The 23406-nt window shown below is 46.0% G+C and overlaps 2 protein-coding genes across 2 annotated transcripts; one reads left to right on the forward strand and one right to left on the reverse strand.

The window, feature by feature from the left end:
• Nucleotides 1-1061: 1061 nt before the first annotated feature.
• On the reverse strand, nt 1062-5758 carry foxn4 (forkhead box N4). Its single transcript, XM_068738616.1, has 9 exons — nt 5679-5758; nt 3448-3614; nt 2892-3004; nt 2690-2800; nt 2374-2501; nt 2189-2285; nt 1897-2104; nt 1404-1802; nt 1062-1312 (listed from the first exon to the last, which is right to left on the reverse strand). The coding sequence occupies exons 1-9, from the start codon at nt 5756-5758 to the stop codon at nt 1062-1064; spliced, it is 1554 nt and encodes a 517-aa protein (XP_068594717.1).
• A 10162-nt stretch (nt 5759-15920) lies between these two features.
• On the forward strand, nt 15921-23175 carry myo1ha (myosin IHa). Its single transcript, XM_068738586.1, has 31 exons — nt 15921-16094; nt 16184-16299; nt 16409-16607; nt 16707-16787; nt 17196-17375; nt 17462-17560; nt 17637-17750; nt 17828-17899; nt 17977-18096; nt 18184-18251; nt 18455-18560; nt 18666-18746; nt 18848-18939; nt 19287-19381; nt 19478-19524; nt 20010-20090; nt 20442-20547; nt 20631-20748; nt 20842-20955; nt 21036-21112; nt 21193-21261; nt 21352-21436; nt 21514-21676; nt 21761-21844; nt 21938-22031; nt 22111-22166; nt 22259-22394; nt 22489-22559; nt 22789-22886; nt 22969-23068; nt 23149-23175. The coding sequence occupies exons 1-31, from the start codon at nt 15972-15974 to the stop codon at nt 23173-23175; spliced, it is 3072 nt and encodes a 1023-aa protein (XP_068594687.1). The 5' UTR covers nt 15921-15971.
• Nucleotides 23176-23406: the final 231 nt, after the last annotated feature.

Genomic DNA, 23406 nt, shown 5'->3' on the forward strand with positions numbered 1-23406 from the left:
GACGTTTTTTACCAGTGTTCTAATTGATAAAAAAAAACGATAATCACAAAGACGGTTGAGTGTTTTTAATTGTTTATTTCAAATAAGCTGTAGTACAGTTGACATGTTGTTGACGTTGGCCTCAGTCGTCCGTCTCTCACTCCATTTCTGTCTTTGCGTAGTGATTTATGTCTTAAGACTGTTATGAATGAGACATTTATGACGATATATGTGATTTGTGAAATATTTTGTGGTATTTTTTCTGATATAATGCAATAACCACCAAATTCAGGTTGGTCAATAATTGCCAAAGCACATGCCCGACTGATGGCTCAATTTGCCTCATGTCCATTCACAATTTCAGCTATGACATTTTATTTTATTGTACAGAAACTCTCTGTGTCTTCTGCCAAGAACTGTCTGTTTAAAAAAATGTCATCAAGATATTTCATGGCAAGAAAAAAAAAACAGTTTTTATTTACCCATCTGATTTTGATCATGATCAAGTTAATGAACATAATTTAGATCTGACTTTGAGACACGTTAGTCACACTCTGTAAATGAATAATGTGTAATATCTCAAATCAGCGTTTGCACAGCTGGGCGTTTTGGAATGTAGAGAAAGCTTTTCTGTGCCGATAATCAGTTTTAAACATTCAAATATATATACACAGCAAAAATGTCAGTTGTCATCACCTCCTCCAGCTGCTTTTCATAAATATAAATAAAACATCACAGCAATTCTGTCTAACACAATACAACAGACAAAGGTCAGGGAGCTACAGTATGATAGGGCTTTAAAATGCAAAGTGAACAGTCAAAGAAAGCTGGTGGAGGTTATCTTACACGAGGAGTCTTTGCACTCATGCAGGCTTTGAGTCTTTACTTGGCAAAGCTAGACAGGTTAGTCTGACTTGCATGTTCTTCCAGCCATCAATTTATGAGCAGTTTCTTATCAAGCGTATGCGAAATCATCGTAACACATCCTTCTCCAGTGCCGCTGTCAGTAGCACACGGGAATGTCAGATTTTCACCCCAGATGGCATCCTTAGGAAATCAGACCGAGACAGCTCAGCGCTGCTTTACAACAGAGCAATGGGCTTGCTGTTGGCTGCTGTGATTATGTACTGGGAGGACAGGGGATCCTGGGAGGCGTAGGAGGTGTAGAGGCCCGTCACTTGCACTTCCGACAGCGGCATGTTTGCTCCAGAGGAGACGGGTGGGAGGCTGGCTGTTCCCAGATCACAGTCTGATAGTCTGAGCGGGGAATTACTGAAGGTACCCAAAGCATCCAGGTTAAAGCTGTCATCCTTCATGTCCTCCCATAAATTACCTAAACGGATGGACAAAGAGGTTTTTGTACTGATGCAAACACCAACATCTAGCAAATGGGAAAAACCGGGATGACATAAAAGTGTATTTACCTTGAAGGGCAAAGTCCATTATGCTGGGGTCCAGTGCATCCACCTCTGTGTGCGTATCACCATGCACGCTGTAGAAATCATCTGGCGGCTTGATGGACTGCTGGGTGAGAGGGCTGTGAGAAAGGTCAGGGACCGTGTGGAGGGGAGGCGTTTGAGCCGGGACGGGGGACATGGGCGCCAGGCGGGCTTGAGCCTGGAGTTGGGCCTGAAGCTGGTGGTGCTGGTGGATGGGCAAGCAGGGCAGCGACAGTGTGACTATAGGCTGAGGCTGCAGGTGAGCAGCAATGGGCAGCGAGAGGCCCGGAGGACAGCTGGGCAGCCGGGTCATACATAGGCTTCCGTCCACAGGCTTCCGTCTGCAGCTCTCTGGTCGGTCTGTAATCAATTTATCCAACTCATCTGCAGGGAGAAAACACAATCGGACTAAGGTTTGACGACTCACTTTCCTGCTTGGGCAGTCGACCTTTTACATTTAATCAAATGAATTCCCGACCAGGGTTAGCCATGCTGCGGCGGATAGCTGGGAGGTCCTTGCGTTTCCACTTCTGCATCTCTTCCTCCATCTTATCAATCTTGGCAGGGTTCAGCGCCCACAGGCAGCCCTTACGGGACGAGCTGCTCGTCTTGTTCTCCACCTTCTCAAAGCATTTGTTCAAGGACAGATTGTGTCTCACCGAGTTCTTCCATCCATCAGGTGCTGTCTGCAAGGAGAGGATTAGCATTTAATCAGCGACTTTTTTTTATAGCTACATGCGCCGTCTCTATATATTATGTGCATTGCCTACCTTGAAATAAGGAAAGTGTTCCTTCATAAAGCTATAGATCTCACTGACTGGGAGACTGCCAGTTTTGCTGTTCTTCAGAGCCATGGCAATCAAACAGCTGGAAAACATCAAGAAAACTGATGTAAACGGGAAGTCCAGGAGATTTGATCTGTATTGTTTCTTTGGATTGTTAACGGCCGTCTGACCTGTAGGAATAAATTGGTTTGGGGAAGGACTTGGGCTGCAGCTCCTGATCTTGAGGAGCAAGGCGAGGTTGGGTGAAGAGACTTTGGTTGTTGAAGGAGACATTGCTATAAAGTCCACCAGTTGAACACTGTGAGAACAAGGAGAGAGTAATGTGGCGATATTTTTGTTTCACTGTTTTAATCAAACAGATTATCTGTGCAAGAAGTAAAAGAGAACACAAATCAGCAGCAGCTCAGGAAAGAACATAATCCCAATCAAAAAGATATGCTAATCACCCGAATTGAGAAAAGCGGCTTGTATCACATGGATGCTTACCTGTTGTCCAGTTTGGGCTAGAGAGTACACCTGCTGGGGTGTGGGCTGGTACACTGAGGTAGGGCACTGGTATCCCGGTGAGGGCAGACCATTCATGGAGAATGGAGACATCTGAGGAGCAGATGCATAAATATCAACCCCTGCAAGTGTAGTAAAACATAATGCCTGCTGACGTGCTTCTTTCAATGCTGCTAAAACTCACACTTCCGCTGTGGGCGCTGACGATGTTGATCCCCAGAGGGCTGTGCTGCATGTTGCTCTGGAGGTGGAGCATTGAGCCTTGGCCGGCCGTCATCGACACGTTGCTCAGCTGAACTGGGAGGAGGAACAACCAGACCGTTGATTAGAAAACAAAAATAACACTTAAATTGGGATTTCTGAGGTTTGAAGTTGTTATATCACCAAAAAAAAAAAGTACCACAGTTGAGACGATCAGCAGCCTCTCTATATCTGCAGGCACATATGTCTACTTATATAAATATAGACATTTAAACCTCTCTCTTCTGCACAGTGATAGTTTGCAATTGAATTGACCATTGACCATTCTATTATATCTGGAAACATAAATCCATTGATCCCAGGTGAATAAGTCTCATAGTTCAAATCTCAGCAAAATCAGCAGCATTGTGTTTTGTTAGTCTAAACTTTATTCATATCTGCAGAGGCCAAAAGATCAGAAGAATCCAGCTATCCTGACTTGTCCAATCAGAGGTGATGCAGTGTTTGAATGTTGCACAGTCCCCGCCCTTTCACCTCACCTGTCTGTTGCTCCAACAAACTGCCCTGGGAGCGCCCGTTGCCGTGGCCTCGGCTATCAGACATCTGCTGTAGGCGGGGAACGTCCACGGAGGTGAGCCATGACAGAGACTGCAGGTCCCCAGGGAGGTCCTCCTCCCTCAGCTGGGAGGGGTCTGTGGTCAGCAGCCTTCAAAAAGAGAATAAAAAGGAGAAGGAGGAGGAGGAGGAGAGGGGAGGCGTGGGTGGGGGTTATCATGGCTGTGAGGTCAGATAAACGGAAACCAGAAATGAAATTTAAATCTAAACATTTTCTGTTTCAAACTCAAAACCACTGCAACGAGTCTGAATGTGGAGAAATGAATGAAAGCTGCTGGGTGAAGCGATCCAGGGTTTATTATAGGGAGATTAACTAGTTATTTAGCAGTGGCAGTTTTAATCAACAATGGGGGAGTTAAACAAGCTTTCCATTCGCAGTCAATCATCTGTTGATGTTGTTTTGTCTTGGAGTTATCATTGCTTTTCCTTTTCTATTTCTCTAATGGGGAAAAAAAAAATCAAAGTAGCAATTTCCTTTAATTTGTTAGTTATTTATAAAATCATGATTTTATAAATGCATTTCTACAGAGTGGACTAAATGTAAATTTTTGTTTAACCAGCGCGCTGCCGGGACCTTTCGGCTTCCAGTCATGGCGTCTTTTATGTGGGCAGCCTCAAAGCGACAGAAAGAAAAGAGAGGAATCCTCTTGAATCCTGCACACACACACACACACTTTCTGTCCAAAGGTTTAGTAATTGGGGTCGCTATGACAACACATACTATTCAGTTACTTTGTGTGTCTGTGGATAGCACCCCCCCCCCCACCAAATCAGCTAATAAAAAAAATCAACCCTGTGTCAGGTGACCACGCTCTCGCCGTAACCATTGGCTGAATCATAAGTAAACAAGGCATGAGATCGTTTGAAACATGGGACAGCAGCACATGCTGCCTGCAACAGTTGGCCTCGTCTATTGAAAAATGATCACCCATTGTGTCCCAAACGACAAATCTGCCCAGTGGCACGTGTCTCTATTGTCTTCCGCAGACCCTTCCTTGATTGTCTCTGTCGTTTCTTTTCTTTTCTCCGACCCTTGCATTAATCTGCTGGAATGACAGCCCTCACATAAGAGGGGCAAATAGGATACCATCTGCTTCCCTGTCCCTTTCCAGCCTCTACCCCCCCCCCCCCCCATCCTCCCTGAACAGAGCCCCTGGTTGGACATGGTGCTGCCGTAGTCTGAGGTCAGGACCGGGTGTCTGCCGTCGGAATAAGTGACACCATTACAGCCAGGAATCAACAACAGTCGTGCTCAAACGCCTTGAATGTGTCGGTTAACGTTTTTGAGTTGCTCAGATTAGAGCAACTATCATAACTGTGACATTTATTAGCCCTTATCTTCATACCTGTCTTACTGTCTACATTAAAAAAAAAACATCTAAGAAGAAATGCGATTGTGAACAAATTTGCACGTCTGTAAATTTAATGCAAGTGCCTCATTTTGTCCCTCTTTGGCTTCTTGAAAAAAATGTGAGGACCCAAAGTGGGAAAAAAAAAACAATTCCGTTAAAATGAAGTGTTATAATTGCCCAGCACACACACACACACACACACACACACACAACTAGAATAGATGATTCATCATTGGGTGGTGTTCACCCCACACTCCTGTCAAACAGCAAATTGCTCTCTGATGCAAAACATGTCAAGCCGGTGTCTCTGTGTATCATCAAATCCTTCCCAGAGGTTTAGCAATACCAAATATTGCACCCCCCCCCGCTTTCTAATTGGGAGCCACTTGTTCTTACTGGTGACCCAGAGCGCCCCCCCCTCCCCCTGAGCTGGCAGGCCAAGAGGCTCAGGCTCTCCGTGTGCCGACAGCAGGAGTGTAAACAGAGCTGATGGTTTCTGACAGATCCATTCAGACTGAAAATCATTTATTCTTCAGGATTTTTCTCTCTCTCTCCTCTTTCATGATCCCCCCCTCACCCCCCCCCCCCCCCCCCCCCCCCCATGCACAAAAAGAGCTGTCCATCTACCTCTAGATTAAATATAGAGGAGTTAGACAGTTTGTTCCATGGCTATGTGAAATATGCCTTTTATCTATTGAGGTGTTTCAGATTTGATCTTGAGTCTTGTTGATAAAATGTGACAAAAACAAAATCATTCTTTACGTTTCTCATTTCTGATGTATATATTAAATTAGAAGTCTTGCCTGTAGTCTTGTGGAGACGGATGATGACCAGCATTCTCAATTATTCCTGACATCCTGGATGTAATTCCACCTTCTATCATTTCCTGGGATGTGTGGTACCTGTTCAATCAATCAAATCAATCAATCAATCAATCAAATGAACAGTCAACAAGTTATGTCACTAACGTTCTTTTCTTTTTAATAAGCCCTTTTGTGAATAAATGCAGGCGAGCGTTGTAACATTTCCAGAAATACAAAATTGCCCAATGAAAAGAAAAAACTTTAAACTCAAATATAATGTTTGATGTAAAATAAAACCAATTTAAAAATACAAACTCCTGTCAGTACATCCGTTTCCTGTTTGGCATCAGAACATCTTTCTCGGCTGACCTTGTTATTGGTTTATTGATTTCTCTCATAACTCTTTATTTAATTTTCATAGGACTAAATGAACATGATTAAAGAAGAAGAAGCTTGTATCCAATAGGCATTCAGTACAAGTTTTCACACAACAGTGGATTTATTAAATCAGCCCAAAAGTAAATTAGGATTAAAGTCTAAAAATAAAATAAAAAAAGGTTACTATTTTAAAAATAACAACAACAAAAATGTTGATAAACTAAAATAAACGATGAAAAAGCAAATCCTCACCTGTTTCCTGCTGATATTGAAGAATATGTGAGCTGAGGCTGGAGCCCCCCGCTACTGTATTTCACGGTGTTGGACTTGAATCTCCAAGAGCCGTTTTTAAATTTCCCTCTCTGGTGCTGTCCAGCGCGCTGACATGCGCAGTGGAGCTTTCAGCGGAGCTCCCGGTCTCCCGAGGGGCAGGAGGAGGAGGGTGATGATGATGATGATGATGAGGATCCCGTGCGTTTGACAGATGCTGTTAATACAGCCTCCACACTTCTACCTCCAGTGCAAAAAGCAGCGATCTTACGCAATCTCCTTGTCTCGCAATTATATTTATTTGTATTTATGTATGTATTTATTTTGGGGGGAGTTGAGGCGGAGGACTTTTGCGTCACGGAGCGCCTCTTCCACTGCATGTAAGCGCAGCAAAGCAAAAGTTTGCAGACGTCATACCCGATCCAGAAAGCGTTTCCACACCGTCGCTGCGCGCGTTCCTCCAGACGCGTCTCAGCAAAACTCCAGTCCCCCCCCCGGTCAGGTCTAAGGCAGTGTGTGAGTCGCTGCTTGTGGTGGCATCTATGTGTGTGAGGGGGGGCGGGGGGGTTCTTTTAAGGGAAGTGCTCGTAGATCATTTGCTTCCCGCCGCCGTGGCCGCGTCCTGCTCCTCTCCGCAGTGGGAAAAGGAGCCGGGGAGGCGCGTATGGGATTGGGGGGGGGGGGGGGCTGCAGCAGGAGGTGGCAAAGGAGAGAACATGCTCACTGCAGAAAACAAGGTGGATTAAGAAAAAACAAAGTACAGATTGTAGTATTTAATTTTAATCTGCATGTCACCGAGGCATTCTATGTGCAAAGCTTAAACTATTTCCTTTTATCTTACTATTATTATTTTTATATGAAAATTGTCTCATGTCAATGGACGAAAGTTTGAAGTGATTTCTCTTTGTCAACTTTTTCCATGTTTAATAGGAAGGATTAACTCTCATTTAGGAAAAGGGGCGAGATGCGCGGAAAACCAGCTTGTTGGCCCTTCATATAACTTTAATGAATGGATTCCACTTTAAACTGTTTAACGTTTAATTTGAATAATAATAATGTAGGTCCTTTTTTAAATCATGACATAACCTGATGGAGATTAAAATGTGCGGCCGGAAATGAAAGGTGAACGAATTCCTTCCAGGCTGCAGGGAGAGCGGGGTGACCCCCCCCCCGGGACCTTACAGATGGTAAATCGCCCCGTCCCAATAGACGCAATCAATGATTACATGCAGAAACGTAACGGACAAAAAGCCCACGATAATTCTGCGGACACTAGGACATCCTGGAGGTCCGAATGCCCGCAGGACAAAACTACGGGGGCCGACTGGGCTCATATTGTGCGATGTACTGCAGGTCAGTGATGATGATGATGATGATGGTATAATATTTAAATGTAACAGATTTGCACCAGTCAAATGCGCAAATGTTTTTTATGAAGTAGCTCCACCTTGACCGATGACGTCATAGTCTCTGCTTACGTTTTATTACATGATAATGTTTTAGCTGTTAGCAACAAAACTCAAAAAGTCAAAGACGGATCTTGATGGAATTTTCAGGGAATGTTGGGAATGTTACCGGGAACAGTTGTTTAAATATTGGGGATGATCCAGAAGAGATCCTGGATTCTGGATCACTTTAAATATCCATCCATCCATTTTCTTCCGCTTATCCGGGGCCGGGTCGCGGGGGCAGCAGCCTAAGCAGGGAAACCCAGACTTCCCTCTCCCCGGCCACTTCTTCTAGCTCTTCCGGGGGGATCCCGAGGCGTTCCCAGGCCAGCCGAGAGACATAGTCTCTCCAGCGTGTCCTGGGTCTTCCCCGTGCTCTCCTCCCGGTGGGACGTGCCCTGAACACCTCACCAGGGAGGCGTTCAGGAGGCATCCTGAATAGATGTCCGAGCCACCTCATCTGGCCCCTCTCAACGCGGAGGAGCAGCGGCTCTACTCCGAGCTCTTCCCGGATGACTGAGCTTCTCACCCTATCTCTAAGGGAGAGCCCAGCCACCCTACGGAGGAAGCTCATTTCAGCCGCTTGTACCCGGGATCTCGTTCTTTCGGTCACTACCCAAAGCTCGTGACCATAGGTGAGGGTAGGAACGAAGATCGACCGGTAAATCGAGAGCTTCGCCTTTCGGCTCAGCTCTCTCTTCACCATGACGGATCTGTGCAGAGTCCGCATCACTGCAGACGCTGCACCGATCCGTCTGTCGATCTCTCGCTCCATTTTTCCCTCACTCGTGAACAAGACCCCGAGGTACTTGAACTCCTCCACTTGGGGCAGGATCTCCTCCCCGACCTGGAGGGCGCACTCCACCCTTTTCCGACTAAGAACCATGGCCTCGGATTTGGAGGTGCTGATTCTCATCCCGGCCGCTTCACATGCGGCTGCGAACCGATCCAGTGAGAGCTGGAGGGCACGGCCTGATGAAGCCAACAGGATCACATCGTCTGCAAACAGCAGCGATCCAATCCTGAGGTCACCAAACCGAACCCCCTCAACGCCCTGGCTGCACCTAGAAATTCTGTCCATAAAAGTTACGAACAGAATCGGTGACAAAGGGCAGCCCTGGCGGAGTCCAACCCGCACTGGAAATAGGTCCGACTTATTGCCAGCAATGCGGACCAAGCTCTGGCACCGGTCATATAGGGAGCGGACACCCCGTATGAGGGGGTCCGACACCCCATACTCCCGGAGCACCCCCCACAGGACTCCCCGAGGGACACGGTCGAATGCCTTCTCCAAATCCACAAAACACATGTGGACTGGTTGGGCAAACTCCCATGCACCCTCAAGGACCCTGCCGAGGGTGTAGAGCTGGTCCACAGTTCCACGGCCAGGACGAAAACCACATTGCTCCTCCTGAATCCGAGGTTCGACTATCCGGCGGACCCTCCTCTCCAGTACCCCTGAATAGACCTTACCAGGGAGGCTGAGGAGTGTGATCCCTCTGTAGTTGGAACACACCCTCCGGTCCCCCTTCTTATAAAGAGGGACCACCACCCCGGTCTGCCAATCCAGAGGCACTGCCCCCGATGTCCATGCAATGTTGCAGAGTCGTGTCAACCATGACAGCCCTACAACATCCAGAGCCTTAAGGGACTCCGGGCGGATCTCATCCACCCCCGGGGCCCTGCCACCGAGAAGCTTTTTGACTACCTCGGCAACCTCGGCCCCAGAGATAGAGGAGCTCACCCCCGAGTCCCCAGGCCCTGCTTCCTCACTGGAAGGCATGTCGGTGGGATTGAGGAGGTCTTCAAAGTAGTCCCTCCACCGATCTACGACGTCTCGAGCCGAGGTCAGCAGCGCACCATCCCCACCATACACAGTGTTGACCGTGCACTGCTTCCCCCTCCTGAGATGCCGGATGGTGGCCCAGAACCTCTTCGAAGCCGTCCGGAAGTCGTTTTCCATGGCCTCACCGAACTCCTCCCATGCCCGGGTTTTTGCCTCAGCAACCACGGTAGCTGCACTCCGCTTGGTCTGTCGGTACCTGTCAGCTGCCTCCGGAGTCCCACAGGCCAAAAGGGCCTGGTAGGACTCCTTCTTCAGCTTGACGGCATCCCTCACCACCGGTGTCCACCAAGAGGTCTTGGGATTGCCGCCACGACAGGCACCGACCACCTTACGGCCACAGCACCGATCGGCCGCTTCAACAATGGAGGCACGAAACCGAAACTTTAAATAATTTTTTATTAACATTGCGGTCAATGGAGCTTCAAAATGTGTTAATTCCCCTTGAAATTCTATTTAGGTTTATTCGGCGGCTGTCTTGACTTGATGTTATTTTGCCTTAATTAGTTTGATTTACCCAAAACCCGTTTGATCGACTTGTATGGACCATGGAGGTCATGTGACTCTGATTTGGAGCGGATCCATCTTCCTCCCGGGACTCCGGATTCTTGCATCTTCTCACAGTTCAGAAACATGGAACACAGGTGAGTGGTGACCCTAAATGTCCCCTTGGTGTGAATGAGAGCATGACTTGTTGTTTGTGTCTTTGTGTTCTGGCCCAGCAATGAACTGGCAGCCTGTCCAGGTTGTGTCCCACCATCGTATGATCCGGTGCGATGACATAATGGAGCAACATAGAGGTTCGTGTTCTCTGAGTGCTGTTGAGTTTGTGATGCAATGGAAGAACAACAATATGAGCTTCTGAAAAAGTTTTGTTATGAAGGATCCAATTGTCTGTTCCAGTGAAACATGCGTTTACCTTGTAAATATCAATGTAAGGGTAATATTTGGCAGCAAACTTTCCAAACCGTCCGGACCAGTTTAGGGGTCAACGTTTTGCTCAGGGACACCAGGCAATGTGGTTCAGATGAGCCGGGAATCGGACCACTGGCTCTGTGTTTCGATGCCCTGCTGCTGATCAAGTCAGTGGTGCTGAACTGTGAGCGTGATCCAGTGGTGTTTGGTGCATTCAGCAGAACTCCCTGCAGTTCAGGATCACAGAGGGAATTCTCTTCCTCCTCCCGTCTGTTCAGGGTAACACTGCGACCGCCGCCTGAGGGCTGCCCCGTGTTTGTAGCCTATCTTTTTTGTCTTGCACCGAGTGTTTACTCAAAACCTATCAGCCCGTATGAGAAGGAGGTCAGTTCACCTCCCTAATCGCCTCTGTGGGCAAGAGGCACTGTGTCCTCCGGGACAACACGTCACCCACAAAGACCCTCTGGCCACACCGAGGAAGCTGCTGCCAGCCGTGTTCGGCCAAGTCGCTGCATCAGTTGTCCCGATTAAAGACTTTATTCACTCACTGCCGCTTCAAACAAGAAGGAAGCAGCATCCAGACCATCAGGTGTCAGGTGCCCGGCCCAAAGATCAGTCGCCAGAGACGACTCACAACCGGGTTTGGTGCCGTTTCACCTTCACAGAGGGAGAGATGCTCGAAAATGTCTTTCAACGTTGCTTCATGGATGTGTGTCCTTCGCATGTTCGTGGTAACTAGGAAATCAGATTTCATAGTGTACAGACCGAATCACGAATCCAACATTTTGGACGATGACGGGACCCCGTCTGTTATGCTGCTCTGACAAATTAGAATAATGGACTATGAAAGAGATCCAAAGAAAGGGGCAGGGTAAGAAAAAGGGTCTTTAGGAAAAGAGGAATTGGGAAGAGAAGGAAAAATAAAAGAAGGGAAACAGTGAAAGGCAGACAAAGTGAGTAGGAGCGAGGTCGAGGGGGCGCGGGGGGGGCAGTAGTGATGTGACGTGAGCGTCATCATCAGCTCTCATTCTCAGCATGGAATCTATAATGGGAAAATCAACCTCTCTGACTCCTGTGTAATTGGATTTGCCGGGTCTCGTGCTGAATCAGAGCCCAGTAGGTAGCACAAAGCTTGTTAAGATTGGACAAGCATCGCCGGGCTGAAGAGGTGGGGCGGAGGTAACCGTGGCAACTTTTCTGGCGGGTAGAGTGAATAATTCACACATGTTGAACTCTCAAGTCCAAACATTAATCACTCCATTAAATGGGTGAAATGTGATCTTTTCTCACATTTGGGTCACCAGAGCAAAGAAATTGACACGTTACCTTGAATGGTGTGTCCTTTCTGCTGGTTACCCAGTACACCCTGTTTTACTGCTATTAAAAACTGTGAAATAGGTACAGTCGTCACTGCACACAAAGGAAAGCGGGTCCGATCCGTCCGTAACATTTTGAGTTATGTCCTGGAGGCCTGTGGTTTCAGGTGAAACGTGTGTCGCACTTTATCGTTGCCATCTTCTTATTTCCTGGCACCTTTGCATCATTAACTCTCATAAAAACCTGTTTAAAAAAACAAACACTTTAAAATACTCCCACTTCTGACATTTTTACACTATCATAAGTAGATGATCTGATCTGTTTTCACTCAAGCAAAAAAAACAAAAAACAAAAACAAGGTAATTGCTTTTGGGCATCAACCCAGTAGCAATTTACTCAGGCATTAGGCATTGGCAGCTCAGACGGGGGCCCAGTTAGCCTGTAATATATCCATCTAGCCAAAGATCGAGGGCTTGTCGGTCGTGATGTCATGGAGAAAGGAGAGAGGAAAGGGGGGGCTGCTGGATTGGTTTGGATCCTGTTTCTGTGTTGTTATGTTACACTCAGCAGAGCAGTAGATATCCAGGTAAACACTGAATAAGATATCTGTCCCTGCACCTCCCATGACATGAATGATTAATCACTCGATCCACGGCGCCCCGAGCCTGGGTCAGCGTGGCGAGGAGGAGGACGCGTGTTCTCTGGCCTCCACAGAGGATCAGCAAAATGACTGGATGAATGAGACGCAACAAAATTGCCCACGATTGTAAATTAGATTTTTTTAAATAGTGTGGACGTTTGCCAACTGACTGTCAACAAAGTTTACAGTTTCACTGACTGTCTCCTTGCACGCAGGCACGGGGGGGGGGGGGGGGGGGGGGGGGCATGCTCCTCTTGTCTAACGTCTCTGGACAGAACAGATTTTTTTTTTCCTCCTCAGTTTGGATCCTCATTGAGATTCTGCACCTGACAGCAGAATAATTCAACTTCAGAAATGCAGGTTTGGGTTTTTTCTTTTGAGTTGTGCCGTATTCTTCTTTTTACCTGTTGTGTGTAACGTGTTCTGTGCCACAAAGTTCTGTGGGAGGTGTTTTCTAGAGGAAACACATTTGAAACGATCATTAAAACAATCTGATATTTTGGAAAGTGCAGTTGTTAGGTGAGAGTTAGATGATGGGTCGTATCCTGTTAAATATGACGCTGTAAGGGTGGTAAACTGAACCAAATCAGCTGTCAAACAAAAAAGAAACGGAAGGGAAAGTCACCTGTTGCTATGACAACTCGGAAAACTGGACTAAATGTGTCATGTGTATAACGTGAACATTTCTGTCTGAGACCCTGCAGATAAGGTTTTCATGATTTCCTTACCAGTGGCAGTTATTGCCTCCGCCGAGGCGTTGGTTCGTCTGCCTGTGTGTCTGCCTGCCTGTCTGTCTGCCTGTCTGTCTGTTAGCAACATAACTCAAAAAGTTAGACAGATCTTTATGACATTTTCAGCAAATGTTGGGATGATCCAGAATAAATATAACTTTTCATTAACATTGCAGTCAATGGAGCTTCAAAATTTGTTCCTCAATATCTCGGTGATTATTGACCGAAATTTGACACAGCCATGCATGTGTGTGTGTGTGTGTGTGTGGGGGGTCTCTATCTCACCATGGATAGTCTGAGTGATTTTCTAGTTTAGCAATGAAACCCTGAGAGCAGAAACATTCTGTACAGTTACTCTCTAGACATGAGTTGTATCCATCATTTAAAGTAAGTTTCTGTCAGGAAGTGGGAGGCGGGCCCATCTCTCTGAAAAGGGTATCTGGTCATTGAGTTTGTGGAGACCTTTCAGGTCAAGAGGAGACGTTAACAACACATGAGACGACCAGAAGAGGCAGATTAACTTTCCTCCAACTTGTTTGCTAAATTGTCGCGTCTTAGCAGGATGCTTCTCCCTCCCTCCCTCGGCTGTCTCTGCTTCTCACATAAATGAGGTCACTTTGTCTCGGGCGACACTGACACCCAAGACCGAGATGAGCGAGCATCTCTTAATTAAAATGCAATCAGCTGTGCTCTGAGGGGATCCGCCTGGTCTGGCAACAGCTTTCCTGGACTCCACACATCAGACTGGGTTGTTTAGTTTGTATAACTCGAATCACACACTGATCTACTTCGGTATGGATTATTTAAAGCTACAAATCACTAAAGTGCTTGAAGAGAACTTTATTTTTTTGGGGCGGTGGTGCTTTTCTTCAGCTCAGACCTCCTTGTCCTCCTGGACCGAGAACGCCCATTCTGTGTTCAGCCTATTTGACCACAGTGTCTTCAGAAAGCCCTCGTTGCAGGCCGCAGACAGCTTTCTTAAAAAGAAATACCTGCAGGGCACCAAAGAGAACCTGAATGGAGAACAACGACCCTTTAGATTTTGACAGCGCACTGAATGAGAACGGAACGCATTCCCCTTATTAGCGCCACTGAATTCATTCATCCGGCTCTTGACAGGAGCTCATCCGTTCATGTTATTACTTGTAATACTGTATGGCAGATCCCCAAGTCACGCTGTCCCGGCATATTGTCTGCTTGTGCTGCCACCGAGAGAAGTTTGTTCCCATGAAGAAAGGGGGTGTCACTGATACCCTGCAACAGCACCGCTGCCGTCACATCGCCAGATTGATTCTGACGTCCAAAAGAGGGCTCCTTCAATGATATTGTTCACCTGTCTCATTGGCTTAAAGTGGGTGACTGGGAGGGGTGCCTGTGGAATGGGGGGGGGTCGGCTAAGGGCTATTAGTGGGGACACAGGCTGAGGGGTATTGTTGAGGAGAGGGGTGAGGGCATTTGGGGGTGCTGGGCTGACAGGTGGAAAAAAACGCTCTCATCTGACTAGCCTCCTCTCCTTCCAAGGGGCCCCGTGTGAGCAAAGCAATGAAGCCCAAATTACAGCACAGGATTGCTAAGAACAAGCTTCTATTGTTTGCCCCCGGGGCAAACTAAGTGAGTGTCACAGCAAGCAGCAGGGCACAGACCGTTACTGCACTATTTAGTCTGTCCCGTTGTCTCAAGATGGCCCCGTTTCAGAGGTTCTCAGATCAGACCGTTCCCCTCCTCCCTTCCCTTTGCCTTCGCCCCTTCCTCTCTGTACAGCCGTCCCCTCCCCAACTCCTCACCCCAAAATAGGCCAAATCTCCTCTATTGTGCGTCGACTGCCTAGTGTGAAATTCACTGTGACGGTAAATGTTTTCTAATGAATAATTACTGAATGGATATGCAGGGGGAATTTGTGTAATGGATTGTAGACTGCATTTTAAAGACGTCCTTTTTTGTCTCTGCTCCGCGGTTATTTACGGGACAAAAAACACTCGGCCTTTCTCAGAAGAAGCGAGGACCATAGGCGGAGGATAGGGGGGGGGAGGGGCTTTGTGTCAATTAGATCCAATGGATTATCTTTTTTAATGTTTTTTTTTTTTTTTTTTTTACATAGAGAGTTGAGAATCAAAGGACTTCTGCTTCCAAAGAAGAGCGAGAGAGTGAGAGAGAGAGAGAGCGAAAACACACAAAACCAACAAAAGCTGTGAAAACCTTTGGTCTCAGTGTTGGTGTTGAGAATGCAAAACAGATTGGTGGAATTTTTCCCACTCTGCATTTGAAACGTGCCGCTGCACAGTGTAGTGTGTTTGGTCTCTGTTCTGTGTAGCGATCATTAGCTTCTGTTTGTTCGTCTGCACAATCACAGAGCTCCGCTTCAGAGACACAGAAAAGACCTCCAGACCTCGTTTCAATAGAACTAACAGGGACCATGTTTGTGCTTTTTTCCCCGGCTCTGCCCCCCCCATCGAGCCATTTATTCAAACAATCATTCATCCAGTCGCATTTGTCAAAATCCCCAACTGATAATATAATTTTGGATATTATTATTATTATTATGATTATTATTATGATTATGCATGCAAACTGTGTTATAATGATTTGCTTCTTTCGGTAGTTTGTTTGTTCTACATTTTGAGCAGCCATAATTAATAAAGTTTTATACCCCAACAAACTAAAACATTCAACTGCACTGCATGTGTGATGCACAGATTATGACATTAAAAACGAGAAATTCCGCTTTCTCTGGGTGTCCAGGGTCAGCTGGACATGGAGGGCGCCCTGACTGCCAGGGACCGGGTTGGAATCCAGGATTTTGTTCTGCTGGATGAAACCACAGAGCTCGCCTTCCTCAACAACCTCAATAAACGCTTCAACAAAGACCTCATCTATGTAAGTCTAGGAGAAGGACCTTTAAAGCCCTGTTGCACACAAATGCATGTTGATTCACAATCCATGCTGGTTTGGTTCATTTTTTTCAGACCTACATTGGCACGCTGCTCGTGTCTGTCAATCCCTACAAAGAGCTGGACATCTACAACACAAAGCAGATGGAGCTCTACATGGGGGTCAACTTTTTTGAGCTTCCACCACATATGTGAGCGCATGAAAATATTTCGCTAGTGCATTTGCGCATCTGGCATAACACCAGCAGCACGGGTGTAGCAACTCGAAGTAACTGTGATGGTGGATCTGCATCCACACAGCTACGCCTTGGCAGACAATGCCTACCAAACCATGCTGGTGGAGTTCAACAATCACTTCATCCTCATCTCTGGGGAAAGCGGAGCAGGAAAGACGGAGGCTTCCAAGAAGATCCTGCAGTATTACGCCGTCACCTGCCCGAGCACCACTCTGCTGAACACAGTCAGGGATAAAATGCTCATGTCCAACCCTGTCCTGGAGGTGTGGCGGTTACTTACGTTATAACAGTGTAATAACACACCAAAAACATAGCATGTACTAACATTAATGAGTGTATGTGGCTTCGTGTTTTTCCCGTAGGCTTTTGGCAATGCTAAAACACTGAAAAATGACAACTCAAGTCGGTTTGGGAAATATATGGACATTCAGTTTGACAGTCAGGTAAGAATCAAGAATCGGCGGCAGAGGCGCTTCCTGTAATGCATGTTTCCCATTCAGATGGAGGTTTTAGAAACAGGCAAGGAAATTAGGAGGAAATACTTGTATGTAGCGTAACGTGAATGTAAAGTAAAGAAATGCTCTGTTCAGTTGTAAAAAAATATATATGTAGAAATAAGCGTAAAGAAAAATTTAACATTTCAGAGCTTTTTTCTCTTTAAAATAATTTCTAATTAAATTTAAGAAAGTCCAGCGAGATGCTCGAAGAGCACGGACACGCATGCCTGAAAAGCAGCTTTAAAGAAGATATTTTATCCAGAGAAGATTTCTTAAATCCGTCCATTGGACCATAGGCTGTGTTTTTTTCTGCAAGATGTAGAGCTGCTGTCTTTAGGATCATGATGCCCATAGGGAGATGCTGTCGGAGGCCACATCCTCAACTACCTGCTGGAGAGGTCGAGGGTCGTGCATCAGAACCACGGGGAAAGAAACTTCCACATTTTCTACCAGCTGCTGGAGGGAGGGGAAGAGGAGCTGCTTCACCAGCTGGGCCTGGAGAGAGACCCCCAACATTACAATTATCTAACTCAAGTGTGTGACTGTCACCTTTATTTAACATATTTATGAGACAATATTAAACTCTTAAGAACTAATACTAAGTTTTCTGCTCCCGACAGGGCCAGTGTTCCATTGTGTCGTCTATTAATGACAGAAATGACTGGAAATCGGTCAAAAATGCTCTGCAAATCATCAATTTTGATGAAACGAACACTAACGTGAGTTACTGACATTGATTTCAACCAATTTGCTTTGCCATTATTGCACTTTCTCACAAAGTTCCTCTCCGTGCAGCACTTGTTTGGAATCGTTGCCAGCGTTCTCCACTTGGGGAATGTGCAGTTTGACTCAGATGGTAAAGGCCACGCCCTCCTTAAAGATGAAGCAGAGCTACGACGGGTCTCAAACGTAATCATATTTGAATGCTCTCGGACACACGGGTTTATTACAGAAGGGTAAATAATAGACTCAATTGTTTCCGACAGCTACTTGGAGTTGATGCTCAAAGTCTCCAGGAGGCGTTGACATACAGGAAGATTGAAGCTAGAAAAGATCCGGTACTTAAATGTTGCTTTGCATTTCTATTCAAACCCGACATGTTTTGTTTTTAAGTCAAACTTTCATTTTGTCTCAGGTTCTCAGTCCTTTCATGACTGATCATGCCATCTATGCCAGAGACGCCCTGGCCAAAGCCATCTATGGACAGACGTTCACCTGGCTGGTCAACAGGATCAACGAGACCATGGAGAACAAGGTGAGGAGGAGGAGGAGGAGAGCGAAAGACAGCTGACAAAATCCAGGCAGTAAGGCCGAGCATTAAGTGTTTTCACTCTTTTATCAGGACCCCTCACTGAAGATGGTCATAGGGCTTTTGGACATATATGGATTTGAGGTGTTTTATGTCAACAGGTAGGTTGAAATAATTCTTCTTGTCCTTTTTAAATCCAGATGAATATTCACAATGACTCTATGACTATTTAAGCTTTTTCCTGCCTGCTTATGTTTACGGTATCTGACCCCCCCCCAAAAAAGCCATAAATGAAAATGAATGTCTTTTTTTTTTTAAACTGAACTTTACTTGCTTGTCCTCATCCACTCATCCATATCCTCAGTTTTGAGCAGTTTTGTATAAACTACTGCAACGAGAAGCTGCAGCAACTTTTCATCCAGTTGACCCTGAAGGCTGAGCAGGAGGAATATGAAGCCGAGGATATCGAGGTGACGATGCAAACCAGACAAATCAAATCACAAAGCAATCACAATAACAATGACATTGTTTTTGAATTCATTTGATTTAATTATCCCCCCCCCCCCCCCCCCCAGTGGGAACCAGTTCATTTTTTCAACAACAAGATCATCTGCGACCTGGTCGAGGAGAAACACAGAGGAATCATATCGATACTGGTGTTTCTCTACTATACACAGCTTCTTCTTTTTTCTAGAAGTCAACTGGAATATAAGACACTGAAGCTGAACTGTAACAACACCTTAATATAATCCTGCAGGATGAGGAGTGTCTAAGGCCGGGAGACGCCACGGATCTCACCTTCCTGGAGAGACTGGAAGAAAAGATGGGAAATCACCCGCACTTTGTCACGTGAGATAAAAGTTAACCTTCGTGCAAACACAACTACACAAAACATGCTTTTCAACACATCTCAGCATTCAGAACTCAAATCATACAAATCTGACTGGAATAATCCAGTAAATAGTCCAACAAATGAATCCAAGCAAAATAACAATTGCAAACATTTTTTTTTTTTTAAATATATAAATGTTCCAGCTAAACTATATTTTCCATTTCAAAGCTTCTCCTTGAGACTAAACTCTGTTCAGCGACGCTCTGCTGGAAGGTGTCAGCCGACAGTGAGCCGGATTAGGATTGGTTTGAAGAGCTTCTTGCTCTTCATCCCTCTGCCTCTCTCGCCTCCTCTCTGACTGCAGACACAAACTGGCTGACAAAATGACACGGAAGACTCTGGAGAGGGGAGATTTCCGCCTCCTGCATTACGCTGGGGAGGTCACCTACTGTGTTGTGGGTAAAGGCAACCACAATAACTGGCCCTGCTGCTCAACAAGCTGAACTGTTATTATTCCTTTTCCATTGACTCACTGCCATTTCTGTGACATCGCAGGTTTCCTGGACAAAAACAATGACCTGTTGTATCGGAACATAAAAGATGTAAGTCTGCAAATTCATTTATCATATCATATTATGTGAGGCAAAGAGTTTATATTCATAGAGATGAGACTTCACAGGAGAAACAGAGAGCGCAGACCTCCGCCAAGTACCTCAGTTCCCCGAATATTGTGATTTACGCCAAAGACCATTGTCCTACATTTATTTTTACATGACATGCTCGGATGTGGAATCGACTCAGCTAAAAGACGCCGCTTAATAGAAATCTCTACCTCTAATATTAAACGCACAGTTGGCTCAAAATAATATCCACAATCCGGATCCGATCCGGATGAAATTTAGAGGTGAGATAGAGGTCACCACCCTACATGACTGTGCCAAATTCCATAAACATCAGTAAATAATCAACCGAGATATTGAGATTTTGAAGCTACGTTTACTGCAATGTTAATGAAAACGTCAAAGTGATCGAGAATCCAGGATCTCTTCTGCCAGTTTCACCTGTCAGTTATCCCGCCTTCTTACAGCTGATTTGCCAGTCTAAAAATGCCATAGCCAGCGAGTGCTTCTCCACAATGGCTCGAGACAGCAGACGGAGACCAGAGACGGTGAGTGGATCGCCACATTCTTGACCATCAGCTTTCAAATGTGTCACATACAGAGCTATTTTACATGACTGTATTTGGAATATTCATTTTTGACCCACATTATTTGAAGTAATTTGTCAAGCATCTTTTCAGAGGAAAAGAGAGACAATTCCTTCTCCAACCGGGAGATATAAAATGAGCATCGATTATCCATCCCAAATGGGCACAGATGTATTTTTTTAATTACAGAGGAAAATCCATCATGAAGCAAATCTCAGCCCGCTGACAGAGAGAAGTCCGTTCTCATCGCCGAGCCGCGTGTTTCTGACAGATGCATCGTTAGTGATCACGACCCTCATGCTGTGTCTGTAGGTGGCAACCCAGTTTAAGAGCAGCCTGCTGAAGCTGACAGAGATCCTCATGTCTAAAGAGGCCTGGTACATACGCTGCCTGAAATCCAATGAGTCCAAGGATCCAGGTTCTTACGTGACAGAGGGCACATGCAGCTATACTACTTGCGGGATGGAGGAGTTTTAATTTGGTCCTTCTTCACACCAACAGGCCAGTTTGATGAAGCACTGATCAGACACCAGGTGAAGTACCTGGGCCTGATGGAGCACCTCAGGGTCAGACGTGCCGGCTTTGCCTACAGGCGCAAATATGAGATCTTTTTAAAGAGGTAGCGGCCGGATGCCTCACCTTTTAATAAAATATCTGTGTTAGTTTCTGTGTTTAAAACGGTCTTCGTGAGCGTGCGTGTTGCACCCTGCAGATATAAGCCGCTGTGTCCTGCCACCTGGCCTCACTGGAGAGGAGAGCCTGCTGATGGGGTGGAGGTACTGGCTCATCACCTGGGATACTTGCCGAATGAGTACAAAATGGGACGGTGAGGAGAGCATCTCTTAAAATGCATCTAAAACCAGGAGGAGCCGAAAGCATTCATTTTTCCTTTTTTTTTTTTAATAGCACCAAAATATTTATTCGTCATCCAAGGACGCTTTTCGCCACAGAGGACGCTTATGAGAGATGCAAACATGAACTGGGTGAGCGCAAACTGCTTGTTATGGATTTAAGTCATCTCCAGATTGCACCAGGCGTTACGCGCTGTTCTTTCAATCTGCAGCAACAAGGCTTCAGGCCAAATACAGAGGCTACAGAGCAAAGGGAGAATTCAGAAAACAGAAGGAGGCTGGTAAATGTCACCAAACACGACGGGAGACAGGATCTAATGGCCTGGTTTGTCGTGCATTAAACAGCGACACGCTGTGCTTCTGCTTTTCAGCCACTAAGATAGAGACTTGCTGGAGAGGAGTGCAGGCGAGGAAGGAGAGAGAGAAGAGAGCCTGGGCTGTGAAAATCATCAAGCAGTAAGGAAGATGAGAGTGCGGCCATTGTGCAGCTCGTCTGGAAGTTGCTGTCATTTTCATGATATCGTTCATTCCAGGTTTATCAAAGGCTACCTCAGCAGAGGACAATTAAAATGCACAGATAACTCAGAGTATCTGGCCTTTGTGAGGCAGAATTACTTGAACCGGCTCAGAGACAATCTGCCAAAGACGGTTTTGGACAAAACGACCTGGTTGGCTCCAGCTGCTGTGCTCACGGAGGTACCGTCTCACCACTGAGGGCAGGCAAAATACCAGACAACAGTTAAATCTGACTGTGTGTGGATGCTTCTTTGTCCTGGACAGACTTCAGAGATGCTCCGTAAACTCCACTATCGCCTCATGGTGCGGAAGTACGTGAGAGGCATCACTCCGAAAAAGAAAGCACAGGTGACCCAAATATTATTGCACCTTTTGAAAAAAAAGCTGCGTCATCATCCCTTAAATTTGTAGTGACGAATGCTGCATCTTCCCTCGCTTCAGTTTCAAATGAAGCTCATGGCTAGCGGCATCTTCAAGGGCAAAAAGGAGAGCTACCCCCAAAGTGTCGCACAGCCTTTTGCGGACACCAGGATCAGTGAGGATGCGATACCTTCACACGATTCCGTAGTCTTCTGAACAATCTTTTCTTTTTAACACCGTTGAATATCTTATAGGTGAGCAAGATTTAAACATGAGGGTTGTCCAGATGATTCGCAACGAGCACATTAAGGTGATAAAGTCTCATTAAGCACCCAGAAGAAGCAGCAGCCCCCCCCATGTCAGACGGGGACTCACTGTGTGTGGCGTCCTGTGTTTCTGCAGTACAGCGTCCCGGTCCTTAAATATGACAGGAATGGTTTCAAAGCGAGGCCTCGGCAGCTCATCCTCACGCAGACAGCTGCTTATGTGGCAGACGAAGCCAAAATCAAGCAGAGGGTGCTGCACACCTCCCTCAAAGGTCAGGGCGACGCGACCCAACGTTATTTCGCCTGCCGTTAAAGATGTCTTCTCCTCCTCTCATGCTTCAAGCGTTCGTTTCCTCCTCGTTGCAGGCATTTCCGTCAGTAATCTGACTGACAGCACCATCGTCTTCCACATCAGATGTGAGGACCCTAAAGAGAAGGTGTTTGAATACTTGGAGCAGATATTTGGGCTTGTCGTAACTGTTCATTCCATTCTAAATGTGTTTGATGTTGTTGCTGCTACATATTTCGATAGCACACTGCTTGGAGCTCAAGCAGCTTCATCCCACTGATTATTATGGAAAAACATTCCTTAGAAATAAATAATTTATTGCTTTGAAGGATTGGACATGTTCAGATGGATATTGTCTTGTTTTTTTCTTGTTTCAGGGGGACCTTATAATGCAATGCGACCACTTGTTTGAGTTTTTGACTCAACTCTGTGTTATTGCTAAGAAACAGAATGCAGTTAAAGTGGTTCAGGGCAGGTGAGTGTTTGTCCTATAAAAATGTGCAGAGTTCATCCGTACTTGGGGTCTAAAAGCAAGTTTTTTTTGCGGTGATTTTCAGCATCAAGATTGAAATCCAGGCCGGTAAAGAGAGCATGGTGGACTTCAGCACCGGACAGGAACCGATGGCATACAAAGCCAAGAACGGGCACCTCATGGTGGTGAGAAGAGGGCCGTTATGATGACGCGTGCTCACAGATGAACCTACAGCATGAATGAATGAAGTGGTTTGTCACTGCAGGTCGCCACTCGAGCTCGGACACGCTAGGACACGTGTGATAGAGAAGGCACTTGAGATGCCCCTGCATATTTCATCAGGAGACCCCTGAGGGGAGATGATGACAACAGGAGACACACCTGACCAGAAACCTCAGCACTTGCAAAACCTTTGAGCTTTTTTCCCTCCCATTGAATTGTATATACTTTTCATCGTATTAATCACTTTTACATTTACACCAAGAAAATATGAAAACCTTTACGAGTTAGATTTTAACACCGG

The sequence above is a fragment of the Brachionichthys hirsutus genome, chromosome 4 (assembly GCF_040956055.1).
Source record: "Brachionichthys hirsutus isolate HB-005 chromosome 4, CSIRO-AGI_Bhir_v1, whole genome shotgun sequence".
Lineage (NCBI taxonomy): Eukaryota > Metazoa > Chordata > Actinopteri > Lophiiformes > Brachionichthyidae > Brachionichthys > Brachionichthys hirsutus.

Excerpts from the sequence above, each read along its gene's own strand:
- foxn4 (XM_068738616.1), bottom strand. The coding sequence starts at position 5,758 with ATGATAGAAGGTGGAATTACATCCAGGATGTCAGGAATAATTGAGAAT. Across the intron at positions 2,502-2,689 it reads TAGCCCAAACTGGACAACAG|TGTTCAACTGGTGGACTTTA; the intron begins GTAAGCATCCAT and ends TTGTTCTCACAG. Across the intron at positions 1,803-1,896 it reads CCGCAGCATGGCTAACCCTG|ATGAGTTGGATAAATTGATT; the intron begins GTCGGGAATTCA and ends TTCTCCCTGCAG.
- myo1ha (XM_068738586.1), top strand. The coding sequence starts at position 15,972 with ATGGAGGGCGCCCTGACTGCCAGGGACCGGGTTGGAATCCAGGATTTT. Across the intron at positions 17,561-17,636 it reads TTGATGAAACGAACACTAAC|CACTTGTTTGGAATCGTTGC; the intron begins GTGAGTTACTGA and ends CTCTCCGTGCAG. Across the intron at positions 21,677-21,760 it reads CAGCTGCTGTGCTCACGGAG|ACTTCAGAGATGCTCCGTAA; the intron begins GTACCGTCTCAC and ends TGTCCTGGACAG.